The sequence below is a fragment of the Gopherus evgoodei genome, unplaced genomic scaffold, assembly GCF_007399415.2.
Source record: "Gopherus evgoodei ecotype Sinaloan lineage unplaced genomic scaffold, rGopEvg1_v1.p scaffold_31_arrow_ctg1, whole genome shotgun sequence".
Lineage (NCBI taxonomy): Eukaryota > Metazoa > Chordata > Testudines > Testudinidae > Gopherus > Gopherus evgoodei.
The window spans coordinates 2,120,996-2,140,798 of NW_022059983.1; the positions used below are offsets into that span (position 1 = coordinate 2,120,996).

The window sequence follows — 19,803 nt, forward strand, 5'->3', positions numbered from 1 at the left end:
CCCCCCCCCCCAGCCCACTCTCTGCTCAGTGTGAGGAACAGGACAGGTTAGGGTTAGGGTGTGGGGGGTGTCAGTGCCAGGGGTATTTGGTGTGGGGAGGGGATTACACAAATGAGGGGGTTGGGAGCTGCATGGGGGGCATGAGGGTGGGGGGTGTAAGGGGCTGTGGGGTGCAGGAGGGGTCTGTGGGGGGACACTAATCAGGGTGAAGGTCGGGGGAGAGGGAGGGAGGCTACGGGGTGGCCAGGGTATTCCATGCAGGGCTGTGGGTTGGGGGCTGTGGCTGCAAGTGATGGGGAGGGTCATGGAGTCTGTAACAGGTGGGGGGATGGGAAAGGATTGAGGGTCTGGAGGGATTGGGTGGGCTGTGCGGGGAAAGGAACCTGTGCAAGTCAGTGTGGGAGTCCCTGCTGCCCCCAGTTGGGGGGATGGGCCCGCTCTGTATGTGTTGGGGGGGCTGTCTGTCTGGATTCAGGGGTACCAATCTGGGGGTACTCCTCAGGAGCGGGGCTGCATATCAGAGCAGAGAAGTTGGGGGGCTGTGCTCTGGGGAGAGATCAGGGAGCAGCGTTGTGGTGCATCTCCCAGACCCCTCCATGAATCCCTGCCCTGCCCCCCAGCACTCATTGTTTCCCCTCAGATCCTGCTCCATGGTGGGGTAGGGGGATGCTGAGTTCTTTCTGCTCCCTACCGTGGAGAGAGAGTGCAGACGGGGCATCCACTTCTGTTGGTTGTTGTCCACCAAGGAGAATCGGCGCAGCACACGGAGCTCCATGGTGGGGGGCTGGAGACCCTGAGGCAGGGAGGGGGTCAATGGTAGAGTCCAGCTGTGGCCAGGGTCCCTGCCACACAGGGATACTTATGAGAGGTCCCTGTGTGGCCTTACATCTGGCTGTTCCCCAGCTGCCCCACACAAGGTGGCTGCATCTCAGCACTGGGCAAGCCATCCCTGTGCAGTGTTATATGTGGCTGTTTCCCAGCTGCCCCTGAGGTGACTGCACATCAGTGCTGGGCGAGCATCCCCAGAGCTGCTTGGATCAGATCTCGCTCCTCCTGCAAATGCTGCTTCTGCTTTCTGCCCGCATTTGGGAACCGCAGCAGGAAGCGGCTGGGGTTTGCCAGATCCCATCGGCGCTAAATCTGTGGGCTGAATTCTGAGCTAAGGGTGAACTGGGTGCAGGCTGGCATGGCTGTGCTCATGGCACTGAGATTCCTTTGTGCACACTAGCTCACAAGTCTCATGTCAGCGCCTCCCTGCCACACACGCTGGCCTGGGCCCTGTGCACCTACATCAGGGATGGGCAAACTTTTTGGCCCGAGGGCCACATCTGGGAATAGAAATTGTATGGCAGGCCATGAATGCTAACAAAATTGGAGTTGGAGAGAGGGCTCTGGTTGGGAGTATGGGCCAGAAATGAGGAGTTCAGGGTGCAGGAGGGGGCTCTGGACTGGGGTGGAGAGGAGTAATGGCTCCAGCTGGGGGTGCGGGCTCTGGGGTGGGAGTTTGGGGTATAGGAGGGTGCTCTGGGCTGGGACCAAGGGGTTCGGAGGGCATGAGGGGGATCAGAGCTGGGGCAGGAGGTTGGGCACAGGGGGAGGCTCAGGGCAGCACTTACCTCAAGCGGCTCCCAGAAGCAGTGGCATGTCCCTCTCTGGCTCCTACGCGGAGGTGCAGCCAGGCAGCTCTGCACGCTGTCCCATCCGCAGGCACCGCCCCTGCGGCTTCCATTGGCAGCGGTTCCTGGCCAGTGGGAGCTGCAGGTACAGCACTTGGGGCAGGGGCAGCATGCAGAGCATAGCGAGGGGGGCCTTGCCATTGCTTCCAGGAGTCGCATGGAGTGGCCCCCAACCCTGCTCCCTGGTTGGAGCGGGGCAAGCCCCAGACCCCGCTCCCCAGCGGGAACTGGAGGGCCAGATTAAAACAGCTGGCAGGCCGGATCTGGCCCACAGGCTGTAGTTTGCCCACCCCTGACCTACATCCTCCTGGGCACTCACCTGTGCCCAGTGCATGAAGCTACTCTGCCCCCACCATGCACTCTCCCCTTGCCTTTTGCACTAGGACGCCGTTTGTGTTTGCCACAACTGTCCTCTTTATCAGCAGTCCAGCACCACTGCCTACATAGATGGCTCGCCTGGCACTGAGATGCAGCTACCTCTGGGGCAGGGCACCCAGGGAACAGCAACAAATAATTCTACAGAGATGGCTCGCCTACAGATGAGATGCAGCCACCTCTGGGGTGGGGCAGCTGAGGAAGAGCCGCCCAGGGGTGCCACACTGAGGCCAGCCTTGACTGCATGGGGAGCGCACCCCCTGCAGCCCACCCGCTGTTCTGGAGGTTTTCTACCCACCTCCCTGCCCAGCCCAAGGCTGCGAGATCATCGCCAGGGCAGCCCCAGCTGGACTGAGACTCGCCAAGCAGGGCAGCGGGTTTCACAGAGCAGGGGTGGGGTCGTAGCACTGTGGGGCTCTGCCAGGTATGTCCGTGGGCCTGGCTGGTCTGTTCCACCGTCATGTGCACAGTGCCCCTCCGTGCCAAGCTTAGAGATGGAGCAAGACTTGGGGGTCAGACAGCAACATCCCCTAGCACAGGCTGGGGCTGGATTGAAGCTGGTGCCCCCTGGAGGGGAAAGGTCCCATGCCCAGTCCCTGCCCCCCAAGCCCGCTGGTTGTGATTCGCAGTTGGGAGCTGGCTCCGTCACCTCCAACGTGGTCTGTGGCTGTACTGGTGCCATCATGTCCCACAGAGCTTCAGCTTTCATGGAATGCTAAAGCTTCTGGCCTTAGTGGTTGGGATAGAGGCTGCCTGGGTCTGCGGAGAGCCTGTGCCTGTCGCTAGGAGAAGGGGGAGCTGCCTGTGTGTGACCAACCCTGCAACACTGCCTGGGTCTGCAGAGAGCCTGTGCCTGTCGCTAGGAGAAGGGGGAGCTGCCTGTGTGTGACCAACCCTGCAACACTGCCTGGGTCTGCAGAGAGCCTGAGCCTATCGCTAGGTGGGGAGGGGAAGGGAAGCTGGCCTGCCCCTCCATGATCTCCAAAGTCCAGTGTCCCTGACATTCACTGTTTCCCTCCTGGTGCTCTTGGCGGCAGAGGGCAGGGAGGGAAATGCACAAGGAAGAGACAGGCCGAGGGGGAAGTGCAAGTGGGGAGGGTGGGAAAGGAGAGAGCAAAAAAAAGGCTGTGTTGGGAGAGGGCGGGGACAAGGGATTTCCCTCCCCACTCGCTGCCTGCTGGGAAGGCAGATGGGCTGACAGCTGGGCTGGGGCTTCCTCAGGAGGCTGGGGGAGAAAGGACCCCCATGCAGGAGTCGGAGAGGGGCTGGGAGTCAGTGAGTGACCGACACACATAGGGATGGGGAGTCAGCCCCTCCAGCAGGGGGCAGCTCACAGAGCTGGGCTCATCCCCTGTAAAGGGGGGCAGTGGTCACACGCACACACACAGATGCCAGCTGCACAGACGTGGGGTGGAGGGAAACCCCAGTCCCAGGGAGTGGGGCCCCATGTGGCCCAGGGAGGCAAGAGGAAGCTGCATCAGGAGCCAGAGTGGCTCTGGCAAGCATCTGGGAGCAGGGCCAATGTGGGAGTGTACAAGTGTACATGCAGATGGACAGCCAGCCAGCTTCATGTGGGCAGGCGGAGGGCGTGGGTGTGGGGAAGGATGGCTGGACGGAGGGGTAGAGGATGTGTGTGGGGAAGAATGGAGGGTGCACTTGGGAGGCAGATGGAGGGAGGGGTGGGTGGAGGGTGCATGTGGGGCAGTACAGATTGGTGGGAGGATAGCAGAAGTGTGGAGGGGGGCAGACGGAGGGATCATAGACCCATAGCAATGTGGGGCTGGAAGGGACCTGGAGAGGACATCCAGCCCAGCCTGGGCTTTGTTTGACCTGCTTTGAGACGCCTCCTGCGCCGGGGCCCCCTGCTGAGGTCCCCGTGCCCACCCCATGGCACCTGCCATACTCCTTGCATGCAATGTGCAACCTAAGCCGGCCTCGCGGCACTGCCGCCCTTTGCACCTCGTCCTGCCAAGAGGCCTGGCTGCCCCTCTGCACAACACGCCAGAGCCGGTGTCTCAGCTCCAGCCTCCCAGCCCCAGGTTTCAGTCTCTCCTCCTTGCCCAGGGGTCCAGACCTTTCCTCCTTTGCTGCTTTCCTTGGGGCTTTGCCAGCTGCTGGTTCACCCCCCTTGCACAGGGCCCAGAACCGGACCCAGGATGCCAACTCAGGCCTCCTCAGCGCGGCTGCAGGGGTGCTCCTGTCTGGCTCCCAGGCCCCTGCTGACCCAGCCAGGACAACAGGCGCTGGCTTGGCACTAGTATTACTCTGATGACATCTCGTTTGGCTGGGTACTGTCCACAAACGCTACAAACTGCCATTAGCCCAGGGCTGATCCTGGTGGGCCCCTCGCTGCCAACCGACACGACCCCCTGGGAATGGGCACCTGCCCCCTAGCAGACTCAGCTAGGCTGCATGGCCCTGGTTTGCTTAGGAGGTCACATGGGGCAATATCAACAGCCTCACTGAAGGGGAGATAGCTCATGTCAATCGCCCCCCTTGCCCCAAGGCTGGGCCCTGTCGGAGGAGAGTGGGTCAGGGATGTGATTTGTTCTGGACAAATCCATGTGCCCTGGACGGCCACGTCTCACCACCCCACCTGCTAGGGGCCAATGAGAGTGTCCATTCTCTCCCCTGGGCTGGTCTAGGAGCTCCTGGGTTGTCCCTATGCACAGACAGATGAAATGTTTCCCTTTTCCAAGCCTCTGGGGTCTCTCCTGTCCCAAACCAGTTCACAAAGGTGGAGTGGGTGCGTGGGGAGGGGAAGGTGGATGGATGGTGGGGGCGTGTGAGGGGGGCAGTTGGATGGATGGGGCGCATGGGGAGACGCGGGTGGATGGATGGAGGGGGTGGGCGGCAGAGTGGATGGAGGGGCATGTGCAGGAGGGGAGCGAAGGGCTGCATGGGAAGGAGACCAGCCAGGCACTGACCCGATGGACAGCAAGAGCCCCTGGTGCAAATGGGTACAGGTGGCAGCCCAATTGAGCGGGGAGTGAGCCAGGAAGCGACAGAGTGGGAAGGCCCCCACTGAACAAGCACTCCGGGATCCCTCGGACTTAGGTGGTGTCTCCGCCCCCAGGGGACTCTGCAGTTGGCGCTGCCCAGCCTATGGGACCCAGGCATTTGGGGCACTGGCGGGATCCCCCCAGACCCTCCTACCTGTGGGGGCTCAGAGCCCGTGTCCGGGAGTCCGGGGGGCTCCAGCGTGGGGCCTGGGGGCTCTGGCAGAGCTGTGACTCTGCACTGCCTCGGGCCGCCCAGCGCAGGAAGCTGGAACCCGCAGGTTAAACCACATTGTCGCGCTGTTGAAAGGGGAAGTCGAGTTGCTGAGCGGTTCCTCCTGGGCTGCCTGCAAGGAGCTGCCCTGGGCACAACACACACCAGAGGGCTGGGGGCAACAGGCAGCATCAGGACATGGCACCGAGCTTTCCAGCCCCCACCCTGGGGCCGGGTTGGGGCTGGTGTCCCTAGAGGGAAAGCCCCCCTCCTCCCCTGGCAGCCAGCCAGTCCCCCCAGTTAGACCACCAATGGGTGCTGAGGGTTGGGATTTAAGGGCACCAGCAGGGCTGGCGGGGGAGGGAGGCTGGGACGGCAGGGGGCTGCAGGTTTGGATTGAGGGGCACATGCAGGGCTGGGTGCGGGGGGAAGCTGGGACAGCAGGGGGCTGTAGGTCCCCTGTCATCCTCCCCACAGTAGCCGTGGGGACAGGAACTGCCCCCACCCCCTCCCCAATGCTGCTGGGTCCCACTTCCTGTTTGCAGGCCGCTGGGGCCGAAGAGCCGGGAGCCCGATTTAGCCTCCAGCTCACACTCACTTCCTGAGCATGGGGCTGAGCTGGGTCCAGCCTCAGAGCGCTGGGGGGAAGGGATCACTCTGCTGGACTAGAGGTGGATGGAGCAGAGGAGAATCCCCCTCTGCTGCTGGCGGGACAGGGTGCAGGACACACAGCAATGCAGCTGGTATCCCAGCCAGCAGAAGGCAGTGAGGTGTGTGTGTGTGTACACACCCCACTCTCCAAGAGGGGGCACTGGGGTACACCCCCAGCCAAGGCAGTGCCTCACAGCCCCCTCAGTCAGCGCCCACTAACCAGTTCCCCCCAGCAGAGCTGCCCTGGCAGAATGCAGTTGCCATGGGGCAGGGAGCAGAGCCCTTGGCTTTGCGGTGCCCTGTGGGGTCGGGGTCATAGGGTAGACAGCACACACACACGGCCATTGAGGACTGGACATACAAAAGGCTGATTATGAGGGGATGGGGGAGCCAGGAGCCGGCACTTGCTGGCCTGACACAGGCGCTGGCCCCGGGCCAGGGAGAGCCAGAGCTGGGCACAGGGGGCTGGGCAGAAGGCCAGGCTTCCTCACCTGGGAAGCAGCACAGGATGAGACATGGGGCTTCCCCACTAGGGAGCACCAGCTCTGGGGGGGGAGGGGGGGAGGGGGCGGCAAACTCCCTAGAGAGGAAAGGCCTTCTGCCACATTCCCTACCCCTGAGCCAGCCAGCCTCCCGCCATGGGCCTGATGGGAGCCAGTGCCCTCTAGAGGGGAAAGACTCTGTGCCCCATTTCCTGCCCCCTGAGCCAGCCAGCCAGCCCCCCATCATGGGGCTGGATGGGAGCTGGCACCCCCTAGACCCCATTTCCACATCACAGAGCCGGCTGCAGACAAGCCCATCCCATGCCAATTAGCAAACCCACTTTTATTACATTGTCTAAGAAAACAGCAAAAACCATCCACACCTGGCCAGGGAACAGCTCCTGTGCCCTAGAGCACCCCCCGCTGGGCCAAGCTGGGGGGCTGGGAGCTCCGCCCACAGCCAGCGCTCCCACCTCGCTCCCTACTGTGTCCCCACTGAGCCAATGACCCACCCCCAAGGGATGCGAGGTCCTGGCTGAGGTGCAGGCGGCACTAGGTAGCCTATCTGGCCTGAGGGGAGCTAGCAGATTTGCCCGCCTCTGGCTCTGGGCTGACTCGGCCCTGAGATGGGGGCACGTGGACTCACAGCTAGTCACCCCGGCTCAGAATATTGTTAACAGCCCCCCCAGGCCGATTCCAGACAGAGCAGGGCCAGGAGGGAGGGAGACCCAGAGACCGTCAGTGGGGGCAGCCGAGTGGCTCAGCCAAGCCCTGAGACATGAGCCTGGACACTGCGATGTCGACGGCCCTGGGGAGTGAGAGAGCACAAATTAGCACTGTGTGCCCCGGACAGCTGCATCTCCGAGCTAGGCAGGCCAGCTCTGGGGTAGGGCAGCTGCCCCATGGCCACAGCAGCCATCCTCTGCCCTGCCCCACAGCACCCCCTAGTGTTGTGCCAGGTAATTACCGGAGCTGGCTGCACAGATCCTCCCGCTGGCCCCGCAGCACCTCCAGCAGTGGATCCTCCTCGAATTCAGTGCCATCTGATTCTGGGGGTGACAGAGAGAGCCCAGCTCACACCCCAGCCAGGTCCTCCCATATCCCACCTGCCCCCATGCACACCTCAGCCAGGTTCCCCCAAATCCCACCTGCCCCACTCACACCCCAGCCAGGTCCTCCCATATCCCACCTGCCCCCATGCACACCCCAGCCAGGTTCCCCCAAATCCCACCTGCCCCACTCACACCCCAGCCAGGTCCTCCCATATCCCACCTGCCCCCATGCACACCCCAGCCAGGTTCCCCCAAATCCCACCTGCCCCACTCACACCTCAGCCAGGTCGCCCCAAATCCCATCTGTGCCCACACACACCCCTACCCCACCCAGACCCCAGCAAAATCCGCCACCCCCAAGATCCCATCCAGTTCCCCCCAGCCCCCACCTCCACTGGAACCCTGGCTAGATCCCTCCCTAGCCCTGCTCAGAGCCCCTCCCCTCCCAGCCTGAAATGAGACCTGAAATGAGAACTCCCACTTTCTGCTGCCACTCCTCACTGTGCCCCCGCACCAGCCCTCTCTTCCCTACCTGGGCTGCCAGCCATCCCCTGCACCCCCTCACCCTCCGCCTCCTCTAGCAGCTGAACCGCCAGCTGCAGCAGCTGTGGGTGCTGGGAATCAGGGGCTGGGAGCTTCTCTGCTGCACTCTGCTCTGGAGGGGAGACTGCTCCCTCCCCTGACTGGCATCCCCTGGTGGGAGAGTGGGATGCTGGGGAGGAGAACAGCCTCTCAGAGATCACCTGGGAAAGAGAGAGATATGGGAGGTCACTTGCCCTGAGGTCTGCACCCCCAGCCCACACCACTATTGTGTTCCCACAGCCTGCGCCTACAGCCAGTACCTCAAACCCACTCCCTTACCCTGCCAGCCCCCCACCCCACCCCACTCCCCCCAGCCAGCACCCCTGCCCCATCCTTCTCTGCTGGGAGGTCAGGTGCTCCCCACGCACTCCTGCCCCCCACAGTACCCCTTGCTGGGAGAGGAGCTCCCTCCATAGCCTGTGCCCCCACCCCACTCCCCACAGCCAGGCTCTCTCTGGGTACTGCACCTGCCCCAGGACACCGTGGATGGATGATTCCCCCTTCCTGCCTCTCCTGCTCCAGCTGGGGGTTGCCTCTGGCTCCGTGGCAGCTCTGCCTCGCCGCAGCTGAGGCTTGGAAGGCCGCTCGGTCTCTTTAGGCATGTGCTGTGCCACACCCACTGCCCAGGCTCCCTGCTGAGCATCCCGGGAGCTGTGCCACTCCGCCGGTCCTGCTGCCCACCGAGTATCCCGGGAGCTGTGCCGCTCCGCCGGTCCTGCTGCCCGTCGAGTATCCCGGGAGCCGTGCCGCTCCGCTGGTTCTGCTGCCCGTCGAACATCCCGGGAGCTGTGCCGCTCCGCCGGTCCTGCTGCCCGTCGAGCATCCCGGGAGCCATGCCGCTCCGCTGGTTCTGCTGCCCGTCGAGTATCCCGGGAGCCGTGCCGCTCCGCTGGTTCTGCTGCCTGTCGAACATCCTGGGAGCCGTGCCGCCCTGCCGGTCCTGCTGCCCGCTGAGCATCCCGGGAGCCGTGCCGCTCTGCCGGTCCTGCTGCCCTCTGAGCATCCCGGGAGCTGTGCCGCTCCGCTGGTTCTGCTGCCCGTCGAGCATCCCGGGAGCCGTGCCGCTCTGCTGGTCCTGCTGCCCGTCGAGCATCCCGGGAGCCGTGCCGCTCTGCTGGTCCTGCTGCCCGCCGAGCATCCCGGGAGCTGTGCCGCTCCGCCTGTCCCAGTGCCCACCGAGCATCATGCGGAACAAACCGCTCAGATGGTCCTGCTGCCCACTGAGCATCCTGCAAGACAGGCTGCTCCGCCAGTCCCACTCCCCACCGAGCATCCTGGGAGACAGGCTGCTCCGATGGTCCTGCTGCCCGCCGAGCATCCTGGGAGATGGGCTGCTCTGCCAGTCCCGCTCCCTGCTGAGAAACCTGGGAGGCGGGATGTTCCGCTGGTCCCATTCCCTGCCGAGCATCCTTGGAGCTCCACCTCTCTGCAGCTCCTCCTCCATCTCCCTCAGGCTGTGGTGTGCTGGAGGGGGTGGCAGCAGATGCCAGCTGCCCCAGGACGTGGACAGCTATGGGGTTCTGCCCCACAGCTGGTTTAGCACTCAGGAAGGGCACCTCCAGGGGGTGCCTCATCTCTTGGCGAAGAGCAGAGGATCCTGGTGCCCACTCCAGGCCAGATCTGACTTCTGGCTGGGCAGCAGGTGCTGGGAATGCAGCACCATCTCCTGCCCCTGGCAGCAGCCCAACGCCAGGATGTGCCATGCACGCCCCATGGCCCTGCAGGAATAAGGGGAGAGGTGTGCCGATGAAGGGGCATTGCCTGCAATATCCTCGAATAACATTAAGTATCACCAGAGCTCGCTGCATTAAAAACACAAACGTTTGTGCATCACCACAGGATCAATTTTGCTAGGAGACCCACCTGATGGAACCCTGGGAAATGCTACAAGCTCAAGGTGCTCTCCAAACCAGCGGGCCAGCCAACCCCAGCTTGGGGTTGGTTAAGTTGGGAATTGGTCCTGCTTTGAGCAGGGGGTTGGACTAGATACCTCCTGAGGTCCCTTCTAACCCTGATATTCTATGATTGGAGGTCCCTAGGAGATGCTCAGCTGATGGGGAAGGCACCCTCCAGAGCAGCCCGAAGGGAAACCCGCTGTCGGCTGCTCACCTGCGATGGGAAGCCCAGCCCAAGGGCCCAAGCTGGACAAGGGAGGGACTCACAGACTGATGAGGTTGCTTGTGCGGAGCTAAGAGTTGCTACAGATTCCTAGATCCCAAGGCCAGAAGGGAACATAGTGATCATGCAGTCTGGCCCCCCGTGTAACACAACCCGAGACTTGCCCTGAAGAATTCCTCGAGCTGCGTGGCAACAGGAGAATTTTCTGTCATATTTTTATGATGATGTGTGCCTCAGTGTCCCCATATGATGCATTGTTACCCGGTGGGAGGATGGGAAGAAATGGGAACATTCTTAATGTTTTCTCTGAATACTGTGTGTGTCTCAGCTTCCCCTACATTGGAGTTGGCAAACTACGGCCCGTGACCAGCTTGTTACACCTTTTAATCCGGCCCTTGAGCTCCCACCAGGGAGCAGGACATGCCCATTTCCGCACATGGCTCCCAGAAACAGCAGCATGTCCCCTCAAGGGGCTCCACATGCTTCCCCCGCACCAAGTGCCGGCTCTGCAGCAATCATTGGCCACAAGAGCGGCGCCTACAGATGGGGCAGCATACAGAGCTACCTGGCTGGTGCTGCACCTCTGCGTAGGAGCCGGAGAAGGGACGTGCCGCTGCTTCTGGGAGCTGGTTGAGGTAAGCACCACCTGGAGCCTGCACCCCATACCACCTCCCGCGCCTCAACCCCCTGCCCAAGCCCTGATCCCCCTCCTGCCCTCCGAACCCGTCCCAGCCGAGTCCCCGCATACCCCAAACCGCTCATTCCCAGCCCAGAGCCTCCTCCCATATTCCGAAACCCTTTGCTCAACCCCCAACCCCCTCCTGCACCCCAAGCCCTTCATCCCTGGCCCCACCCCCGAGCCTGCACTCTTGACCAGACCCCTCACCCCCCAATTTCGTGAGCATTCATGGCCTGCCCTACAATTTTCATACCCAGATATGGCCCTCAGGCCAAAATGTTTGCCCACCCCTGCCCGATATACTAAAGTATCTAGGTGGTGGGATAAGGGGGTGTGATCGTTGCAGAGACCCCTAGAGGGCAGGTGTGACTGCTGGTGGGCTGCAGAGAACGGCCCACACGCTGTATCCTGGCAACTGATGGCCAGGCCGCCTCCTCTGCAGGAACCAGCCCGAGGTGCTGGTGCAAGACCAGGGGACCTGCTGGCCCAGGAAAGAGACTAAGGAAGGAGAGGGAGCAATGGGCAGCTGAAAGGATCAGTCTCCTGGTTTGGGACTGAGGGTGGGCCAGTAGAGCCCAGGGCTCTGCCCCACCCCGCACCCCAGATGAACTCGATTGAAACAACATTCCTGATTTCTGTGCTAACAAGATCTGTCCTAGGTTGTGTTCCCAATGACGAATAAACCTCCCGTGTCACACACTGGCTGAATCCCTGTGACTGTGGGTGTGTGATGCAGTAGGGACTGTCTGTGTGGGAAGTGGGAGAGCAGGGGAGGACTTTAGGGGATGGACGATGCCAGGGCCTGTAACCTGAGCTAGGTAAGGGGGGGGGAAAGGTCAACACCTTTGCCCGGGAAGGGGACAAAGGAAGGGAGTGGCAGGAGGGAAGCAGTTTTGAGTTTGGGCTTGGGGCTGGATGGGCGGAATTCAGGGTATCCTAGCTAGAATCCAAGCACCCTGAAAGCCCAGAAGGACTCGGTGGAGGGGTCCTGACTGTGCCTGCAAGCTCTGCTGTAACCTGTGTTCCTGTTGTCCAATAAACCTTCTGTTTTACTGGCTGGCTGAGAGTCACTGTGGGTCCCAGGAAGAGGGGTGCAGGGCCGGACTCCCCCACACTCTGTGACAGGGTGCAGGGCCCTTGGGGGGGGTGAGGGTCCCCAGGTGCCCTTCCAGGTGGACTTGCTCCAGGGAGCTCACAGGGTGAACAGGGGGCCGAACGCTCCGAGATCAGCCCCAGGAAGTGCTGAAGCTGAAGATGCTTCTTGCTCTGGTGGAAGGGCCCCTGCAGGGAGAGTCTGGGCCGACCCTCATACAGATCAGTTCCAGAGCACCCAAATTGTGACTCCATGACAGTGGAAAAGGCTTGTTTGCTGTCAGAGTGGGCTGGAAGAGGAGACAAAGGTATGAAGGGAGGCCAGGTCCTTCAAAAGGACTGGCCAAGGCAGGCCCTGTGTCAATGAAAAAGCCTAGAAGACAATGGCAAGAGGTCAGCAGGCCGTGGCTGCGTCCCAGAGCGGGATTTCCCCACCTCTCCACAGGGAGCAGAGCAGAGACCCAGCTGGAGGACAGGGAAAGTGTGAGGTGGGGGGAATAAAGCCTTGGCTGCTGGAGGGTTCTGGGGCCCTCCCCGGGACCTGACCACGTCAGTTGGATGTTCAGACAGACAGGGGTGGAATGTGAGGTTCATTACAATGTGGCTGGGCTTGAGGTTTGTCATAGAGTCACCAGGCAATGCTCTGGAACTACTCCCTATGAAGCCAGTCAGGGCTCTGGGGGAGCCTCCTCTCTCTGAGCAGACTGTCTCCAGGGCAAGACACTCACACAGCTTTGATCTTCCTGGGTCTGACCTCGGAGCATTCAGCATCCCCTTCCACACTGTGCACTTCCCGCAGCAAGTCCGCCTGGGCGGGGCTCCTGTGGAAGCCAGAGGGTCCTGCACCCCAACTTCACAGTCAGATGTGACTCTCAGCCAGTCGGTAAAACAGGTCTATTAGTCGATAGGAACACAACGTAGAACAGAGCTTGTTGGCACAGAAATCAGTGACTTTCAGCCAAGTCTGTCTTGGGGGAAGGGAAGCCCAGAGTCAGGGCTCTGGTCCTCCCGCTGTGCCCCAAGCCAGCCCAGACGAGACTGACTTCCAGCTGCCTGACCCCTGCCCTGCCCATTGCTCCTCCTCCAGCCTTTGTCTCGCTTCCCAGGCCAATATCCCCCTCCTGGGTCTCAGGTTACGAAGGGGCTGCTACAGCATCCATATAGGCAGCTAGATCACCCCTCACAAGCCACACACCCTTATTCCCACCACCAAGACATTGGTGCAATACACAGGGAAACTGAGGCACACAGCATTCATGCAGAACAGTAAGACTCACATACAATATAACAAGGGAAAATTCCCACTTTGTCACAGGGTTGACCTGGCTATGTTTGAACCCTGAGCTCTCTGCACCAGCCTAAGGCCTCCCTAGGCTGCAGCTAGGTGTATGGTGCATCGCAGGGGCTCCTCCTAGGGACAGTTCTAATGTGGGAGCCCTGATCCTATGCCCACATGACAAGCAGGTGTTTAGAAAAACCTCCCACCTTGATCTAAAAGTTGCTGGTGACAGCAAATGCCCTCGCTCCTTGGGAAATCCTTCCAGTGGTTACCTTCTCTCACCGTATGCCTCATTTCCAGGCTGACCTGGTCTAGCTTCACCTTCCAGCCCTTGCATGGTGGCAGAGCCCAGGATGTCACATTCCTCCCCCACGTAGACACTCACAGACAGGGATAAGTCACCCCTTCACCTTCCCTTCATTAAGCTATAGACTCAGGATGCAACTATGCTACAAAATGACGCTGATCTAACTTACATTGGCATACGGCTGCTGCAGTTACTGAACAGCAACTGTGTGCCCACATAAACTGGCTACCTTGCATCGCCCTAACTCTAATGTAGACCAGGGCTTAGGAACGACACTTCCACGGCTACGTCAACCCAACACAGCCTATGTCAACCTAACCGAGTAGTGCAGACCAGGCTTCCATCTGTCGTTCTTGGGCGGGTTTTCTCTAGTCCGCCTCCAATTTATTCTCATCCTCGAGCAGTGGGCACAGAAGTGGATGATGATGTCCAGCGCGTGGGCTACGGGCTGGACAGTGCTGTGGCAGGGCGGGTGCTGGGAATACAGCGCACACAGGAGCTGACCAGAGGGCTCTGAGCAGTTTGTGGCTAGGAAAGGCAACAATGGTATGATGCCCTGTCACACATAAGGGCTCACCCGGGAGCGTCACTGGTGCAAGAATTGGTGAGGGGTGCTCTGAGTGGGGGGTTACACAGAGACAGTAGGGTGACCTATGATGAAGCGGGGGGATTTTCCTAGTATCTTGCATGAATGCTGTCTGTGGCTCAGTTCCCCTGTGTGCTGTGTGTTTAACGAGGTGGTGGAAGGGAGTTTGTTGCTGGAGAAAAGCACGTCACCTCGCCTGGCAGTCAGGACCCCGACAACTGCCTGGAGATTGGGTACCTTAGTGACTGGTAGGTCCCCCCAGCTTGGGGGGGTTCCAGCCAGGGGGCTGCTGGGCTGGGGACAAAGAGCAGCCTCAGCCCAGCAGGACTGAGACTGGCCAGGTTCAAGATCCCTGAGAACTGCCTGTGCTGGACTCAGATGCCCAATAAACCCTCCTGTGTTACATTGGCTGGGAGTCACTGTAGGGTAGAGATCGGGGTTGCATTGCTCTCTCTGGGTGTGAAGACCCCGGGGTCCAGCATGAGTGGACTCCTTGAGGGGGCTCACGACGAGGCATGGGTGAGAGGTGCAGGTCCAGGAGGCACTGAAGCGCAGGGCTTAACCCCCAGAGAGTGTGTGGACCCATGAGAAGGGCTGTCATGCTGAGGGGAGCTCCTCCCAAGGACCTTACAGAGCCGAGAGTGCACGGGGCATGAGAGTCCGTGACATGACCCCAGGGTAGATTGAATTGCCCAGCATTCTCAGGCAGGGCGGGCAAGGAACAGCTCCACAGATGGCTGTGCCCCCATGATCCCTGCTGGGAGAGGCAAGTCTCCCAGAATCATACCCCCAATCACTCCTGGGCTCCTACCATCCTTGGGCCCCAGGCCAGCTGAGTCCTCCAGTCCAGCAGGGGCAGTGACCTGTCAGCCTGGCTTGCCTGCTCCATCTTCCGACGCAGGCGCCACTGGAACAGGATGTCATCCTCTGGCCGAATGGAAGAGGAGCATTGTGGGATACGGGCAGGAGGCCAGGGCTCTGGAGGAAGATAAAGAGTGTCACGGGAGGAACAAGCGACAGGGAATAACCCGCTCTGGGCCAAGATGGGAGCCGGTGCCCCCTGGAGGGGAAAGGCCCAGTACCTCGGTTCCTACCTGGGGAGGGCTCCGGTAGGGAGAGGTGAGAGGGGCTGGGAAGCGCCTGGTCTGAGTCCGCGGTGCTCGATGGAGGTGTGGAGTGCAGCCCCTCAGAACTGACGGGGATGGTGCTGCTCAGGGAGGACTCACTGCAGGAACAGCAGGCAAGCTTAGAGGGGACAGAGGGTTTGTCCGTTGGAAGGCATCCTGCCTCTCTCCGGTGTGCAGGAGGGGGGATACCCAGTGTAGGTGCCATGGGGGGGGTTGCGGGGGGGAGATGTGTACACAGCAGAGAAGAGGCTGCCATGGGGTAAGGGGGGGGAATACCCAGTGCAGAGTGTGTGTGACAGGACAGTACCTTCTCAGCAGCAGCCGGGTGGCTCTCTCCTGCAGGCTGTGGCTGTCGGGGTCCGGCGAGTCCAGCGGGGAGGTGTCTGAGGGGGCTCCCTGGAAGAGAGCGAGCGTGCAGTGCAGGGAACAGCCCCACGATCAGGCCCCAGGGGGCTGGTAGCACCAGGAACTGTCCCCCACAAAGCCAGCCAGGAGACATGGTCCCCTGCGGCCCAAGAGAGGGGCTGGGCAGAGTCCTGGGCATGGGGTGGGATCCCCAGAGTGGATAGAGAGGGGCTGGGCAGGGATCGGGAGGCAGAGGGATCCCCAGAGTGGAGAGAGAGGGGCTGGGCAGGGTCCCAGGGGCATCCCAGAGCCAGCCTGCCCCTCTCCCTAGCTATGTAGCTGCCCGGTGCCCCCCAGCTCTGCCTCCCTGCAAGCGACTTACTGACCATGGGGCGCAGTGGGGGGCTGACAAGCACCCATCCTGGCCTGACCTCTTCCAGTTTGGCACAGTCTGTAAGGAGATGGCCCAGTTAATGGAGGGACCAGGGAACCAACCAACTCCCCACCCAAAGGGACCTCAAGCAGGGGAGGGGTAGGAACCCCTTAGTCTAAGTGCCCTCCCCCAAGCAGGGATCCTGAGCTAGGGAGTGCGGGATCCCTGCCCAGCAAGGGAGGGTACCTGGCTTTGTCCCCCCTTTCGGGGTGGAGCTGTCAGAGGGAGGTGCTGGCTCCAACCACCAGAACTCCCTGGCTGTGGAGATGGGGGGCACTTGGCGCTGGCTGCGGCTGCTCGGCTGCCCATGGCGGAAACGCTCTATGTACCTGCCGGGAAAGGAGATGGTCTTAATGGTCACCCTCCCAGCCTGGAGCCAGGCCTAAAACCAAGAGTCCTGGCTCCCAATCCTCCCCCCTGCCCGCCCCTGATCAAACCACTAGACCCCTCTCCACTCCCAGACCTAAGATAGAACTCAGGAGTCCTGGCTCCCAGCCTCACATCCCGCTTTAATGACCAGACCCCACTGCCCTGGGAGCAGCTCACTTGGCAATGATGGACTCCCCATCCTGGGCTGAGGCAGCCCCAGGACCCCCTAGCCTCAAGGCTGGTGACTCCTGGGGGGTGCTAGGGGAGCTGCGCTCGGTTGATGGCCACGATTCGGGGAAGGGGTTGGTGGAGTCCGAGTCCAGAGCTGTCCCCCAGCAGGTGGGACCCTGCAGGAAGCTGAGATCTGGGGGGCTGGAGGCCGTGGGCTCAGGGGGTCGCCACTGGTGCGGGGCGAGGGCAGGGACACTGGTCAGCAGGCGGGCCGGGCTCAGGGTCTGGGGAGAAATAGAGAAAGCTCAGGGGAGCAATGCGGGCCAGCCTAGGCAGAAACTGCATCCCCATCTCTCCCACAATGCAGCCCCCAAAAACCTCCACAGCCCAACTCGGTTTCCCCATAGCTACCCCTGCCTGACCCAGCTCCCCCCCTGCAGTCCCCTAATGCAACGCAGCTCCCCTCTGCATCACCCCCTCAGCCCAAACCAGCTTCCCCCAAACACAGCCTTTCCCAGCACCCCCAATGCCTCCCTGCAGTCCCCACCCCGACCCAGCTTCCCCTCAAACTCCACAACACAGCATGACCCCGCTCCCCCATCCAGCCCTCCAATGCCTTCCAACACCGGACCATGCACTGGTGCTGTGGGCCGGGCAGGCGGGTAGGTGAGGGGTGGTAGTGGCTCCGGGCTGGGCTCTTCATGGCGAAGGGGCTCCCCTGGACAGAGAACAGAGCCGTGCTGCAGGGAAAAGGGGAATTAGCAGGGCACAGGGCAGCCACTCCCCCCAGTCAACCCCACCCCTGGGACCAGACATCACCCCCCCATTCCCTCCACACCCCAGGACCAGACACCATCGCCCCCCCAGTCCCCCACACACCCCGGGACCAGATGGCATCACCCTCCAGTCCCCCAATCCCCGACAGCATCGCCCCCTATTCCCAGGGACCAGACAGCATCACCCTCCCAGCATCACCGCCCCAGTCTCCCCCACACAGCATCACCCCCCCATTCCCCGAGACTAGACAGCAGCGCCCCCACAGCATCACCCCCCATTCCCCGGGACCAGACAGCAGCACCCCCCAGTCCCCCCGACACCCCGGGACCAGACCACAGCACCCCCCCCAGCATCACCCCCCATTCCCCGAGACTAGACAACAGCGCCCCCCCAGCAGCATCCCCCGTCCCCTCCCCCCCAGCATCGCCCCCCCATTCCCCGGGACCAGACAGCATCACCCTCCCAGCATCACCACCCCAGTTCCCCCCACACCCTGGGACCAGACAGCAGCACCCCCCCCAGCATCACCCCCCATTCCCCGGGACCAGACAGCATCACCCTCCCAGCATCACCACCCCAGTCTCCCCCACACCCTGGGACCAGACAGCAGCACCCCCCGTCCCCTCCCCCACAGCATCACCCCCCATTCCCCGAGACTAGACAGCAGCGCCCCCCCAGCAGCATCCCCCGTCCCCTCCCCCACAGCATCGCCCCCCCATTCCCCGGGACTAGACAGCAGCGCCCCCCCAGCAGCGTCCCCCGTCCCCTCCCCCACAGCATCGCCACCCCAGCATCGCCCCCCATTCCCCGGGACCAGACCGCAGCGCCCCCCAGTCCCCCCGACACCCCGACACCAGCCCGCAGCGCCCCCTCGCCGGCCTGCGCACGGTGGGACGCAGCCTGCTCTGCTGGCCGCCGCGGGGCGGGGGACGGAGGCGGGAGGACCCGGGGCGGGGCCGATCTCGGAGGGTCTCAGGGAGGTACCTGGACTCCATCCTTCCCGGCCCGAGGGGCGGGCCCGCGGGCTATTGGGAACCCAGGCGTCCGGGCTCCCTCCTCTGTCCCAGCAAACTCCGGGACGCTCCGCCCTCCCCCAACCGAACTTGCCGCCTAGGCCGTCACCTAGCAACGGCCGCCAGGCATGACGGGTAAAGCCGGTGGCGGAGAACTGGGCGTGTATCCCACAATGCACCACGCTGTCCGGGATTTTTTTCCCCCGCGCCGCTCAAAATGGCCGCCCAGGCGTCTGAGGGCAGGTCCTGACTACACTTCCCATGAGGCACAGCGCCACTTGCCTGCGCTCCCATGGTGCCCCGCGCCTCTTTTAACGAGCTCAATGTGATCGCTGGCGTGGGGGCAATGCTTTGACTACAACTACCGTGAGTCATTTCGCCACTGACTACAACTCCCATGGGGCAGCGCGGCGTGCCACCAGCCACTCCATAAAAATGGCCCTTGGGTGTGTCTGTGTGTCCCATGATTACATAGCCGATGTTTCAGAATAGCCGCCATGTTAGTCTGTATCCCCAGAAAGAACAGGAGTAGGTGGGGCACCTTAGAGACTAACACATTTGTTTGAGCAAAAGCTTCTATGGGCCACAGCCCACTTCTTCGGCTGCATGGGTGGAACGTACAGCAAGAAGATACATATACACATACAGAGAACATGAAAAGGTGGAAGTAGCCATACCAACTCTTAAGAGGCCAATCGATTGAGACGAGCTATTATCAGCAGGAGGAAAAAAACTTTTAAAGTGATAATCAAGATCGCCCATTTCAGACAGTTGACAAAAAGGTGTGAGGCTAATTACCATGGGGGAAATAGCTTCCATTTGTGTAATGACCCAGCTACTCCCAGTCTCTAGTCAAGCCCAAATTAATGTTACTTAGTTTGCATATTAATTCAAGTTTCAGCAGTTGCCACCTTTCAGTCTGTTAGTGAGTGACCAGAGAGGTTGAAGTGTTCTCCTACTGGTTTTTGAATGTTAGGATTCCTGATGTCAGATATGTGTCAATTTATTCTTTTGTGTAGAGACTGTTTGGTTTGGTCAATATACATGGCAGAGGGAGTTGGCATTAGGCTTTATTGCAAGGATAGGTTCCTGGGTTAGGGTTTTTGGTGTGGTTGCTGGTGAGCATTTGCTTCAGGTTGGGGGGTTGTCTGTAAGAGAGGACTGGTCGGTCTGTCTCCCAAGATCTGTGAAAGTGCGGGATCATCTTTCAGGATAGGTTGTAGATCTTTGATGATGCGCTGGCGAGGTTTTAGTTGGGGGCTGAAGGTGACAGCTAGTGGCATTCTCTTATTTTCTTTGTTGGGCCTGTCCTGTAGTAGGTGACTTCTGGGTGCTCTTCTGGATCTGTCAATCTGTTTTTTCACTTCAGCAGGTGGGTATCGTAGTTTTAAGAATGCTTGATAGAGATCTTGTAGGTGTTTGTCTCTGTCTGCTATACTTACCTACATGCCTCTGGCTTCCATCCAGGACACATCA

The 19,803-nt window shown here is 61.2% G+C and overlaps 2 protein-coding genes across 8 annotated transcripts in view; both read right to left on the reverse strand.

Moving 5' to 3' along the window:
• Positions 1-5,330, reverse strand: part of ARHGAP33 (Rho GTPase activating protein 33) — a 67,636-nt gene extending 62,306 nt beyond the window's left edge. The window contains exons 1-2 of one of the 2 annotated variants that reach the window (XM_030543340.1): positions 5,208-5,330; positions 692-793 (exon numbers count right to left, since the gene is read on the reverse strand). In XM_030543340.1, the coding sequence (XP_030399200.1) occupies positions 692-775 (84 nt within the window). In that variant the 5' untranslated portion in view covers positions 776-793; positions 5,208-5,330. The remainder of the gene's footprint in view (positions 1-691; positions 794-5,207) is intronic. The other variant, XM_030543341.1, reaches the window with a different exon arrangement.
• Positions 5,331-6,714: 1,384 nt separating this feature from the next.
• PROSER3 (proline and serine rich 3) lies at positions 6,715-18,543 on the reverse strand. Of its 6 annotated transcripts, none has more exons than XM_030543343.1 (12): positions 18,299-18,430; positions 17,169-17,277; positions 16,544-16,821; positions 16,184-16,326; positions 15,951-16,015; positions 15,527-15,615; positions 15,187-15,317; positions 14,904-15,070; positions 8,499-9,749; positions 8,015-8,192; positions 7,365-7,446; positions 6,715-7,205 (listed from the first exon to the last, which is right to left on the reverse strand). In XM_030543343.1, exons 1-12 carry the CDS (start codon positions 18,307-18,309, stop codon positions 7,136-7,138), a joined length of 2,574 nt encoding a protein of 857 aa, XP_030399203.1. In that variant the 5' UTR covers positions 18,310-18,430; the 3' UTR covers positions 6,715-7,135. The 6 variants fall into 6 exon arrangements, with proteins under 6 accessions (XP_030399203.1, XP_030399202.1, XP_030399204.1 ...); XM_030543342.1 differs by having other exon boundaries at positions 15,187-15,337; positions 15,947-16,015; XM_030543344.1 differs by lacking the exon at positions 15,951-16,015 and having other exon boundaries at positions 15,187-15,337.
• Between the last annotated feature and the right edge of the window lie 1,260 nt (positions 18,544-19,803).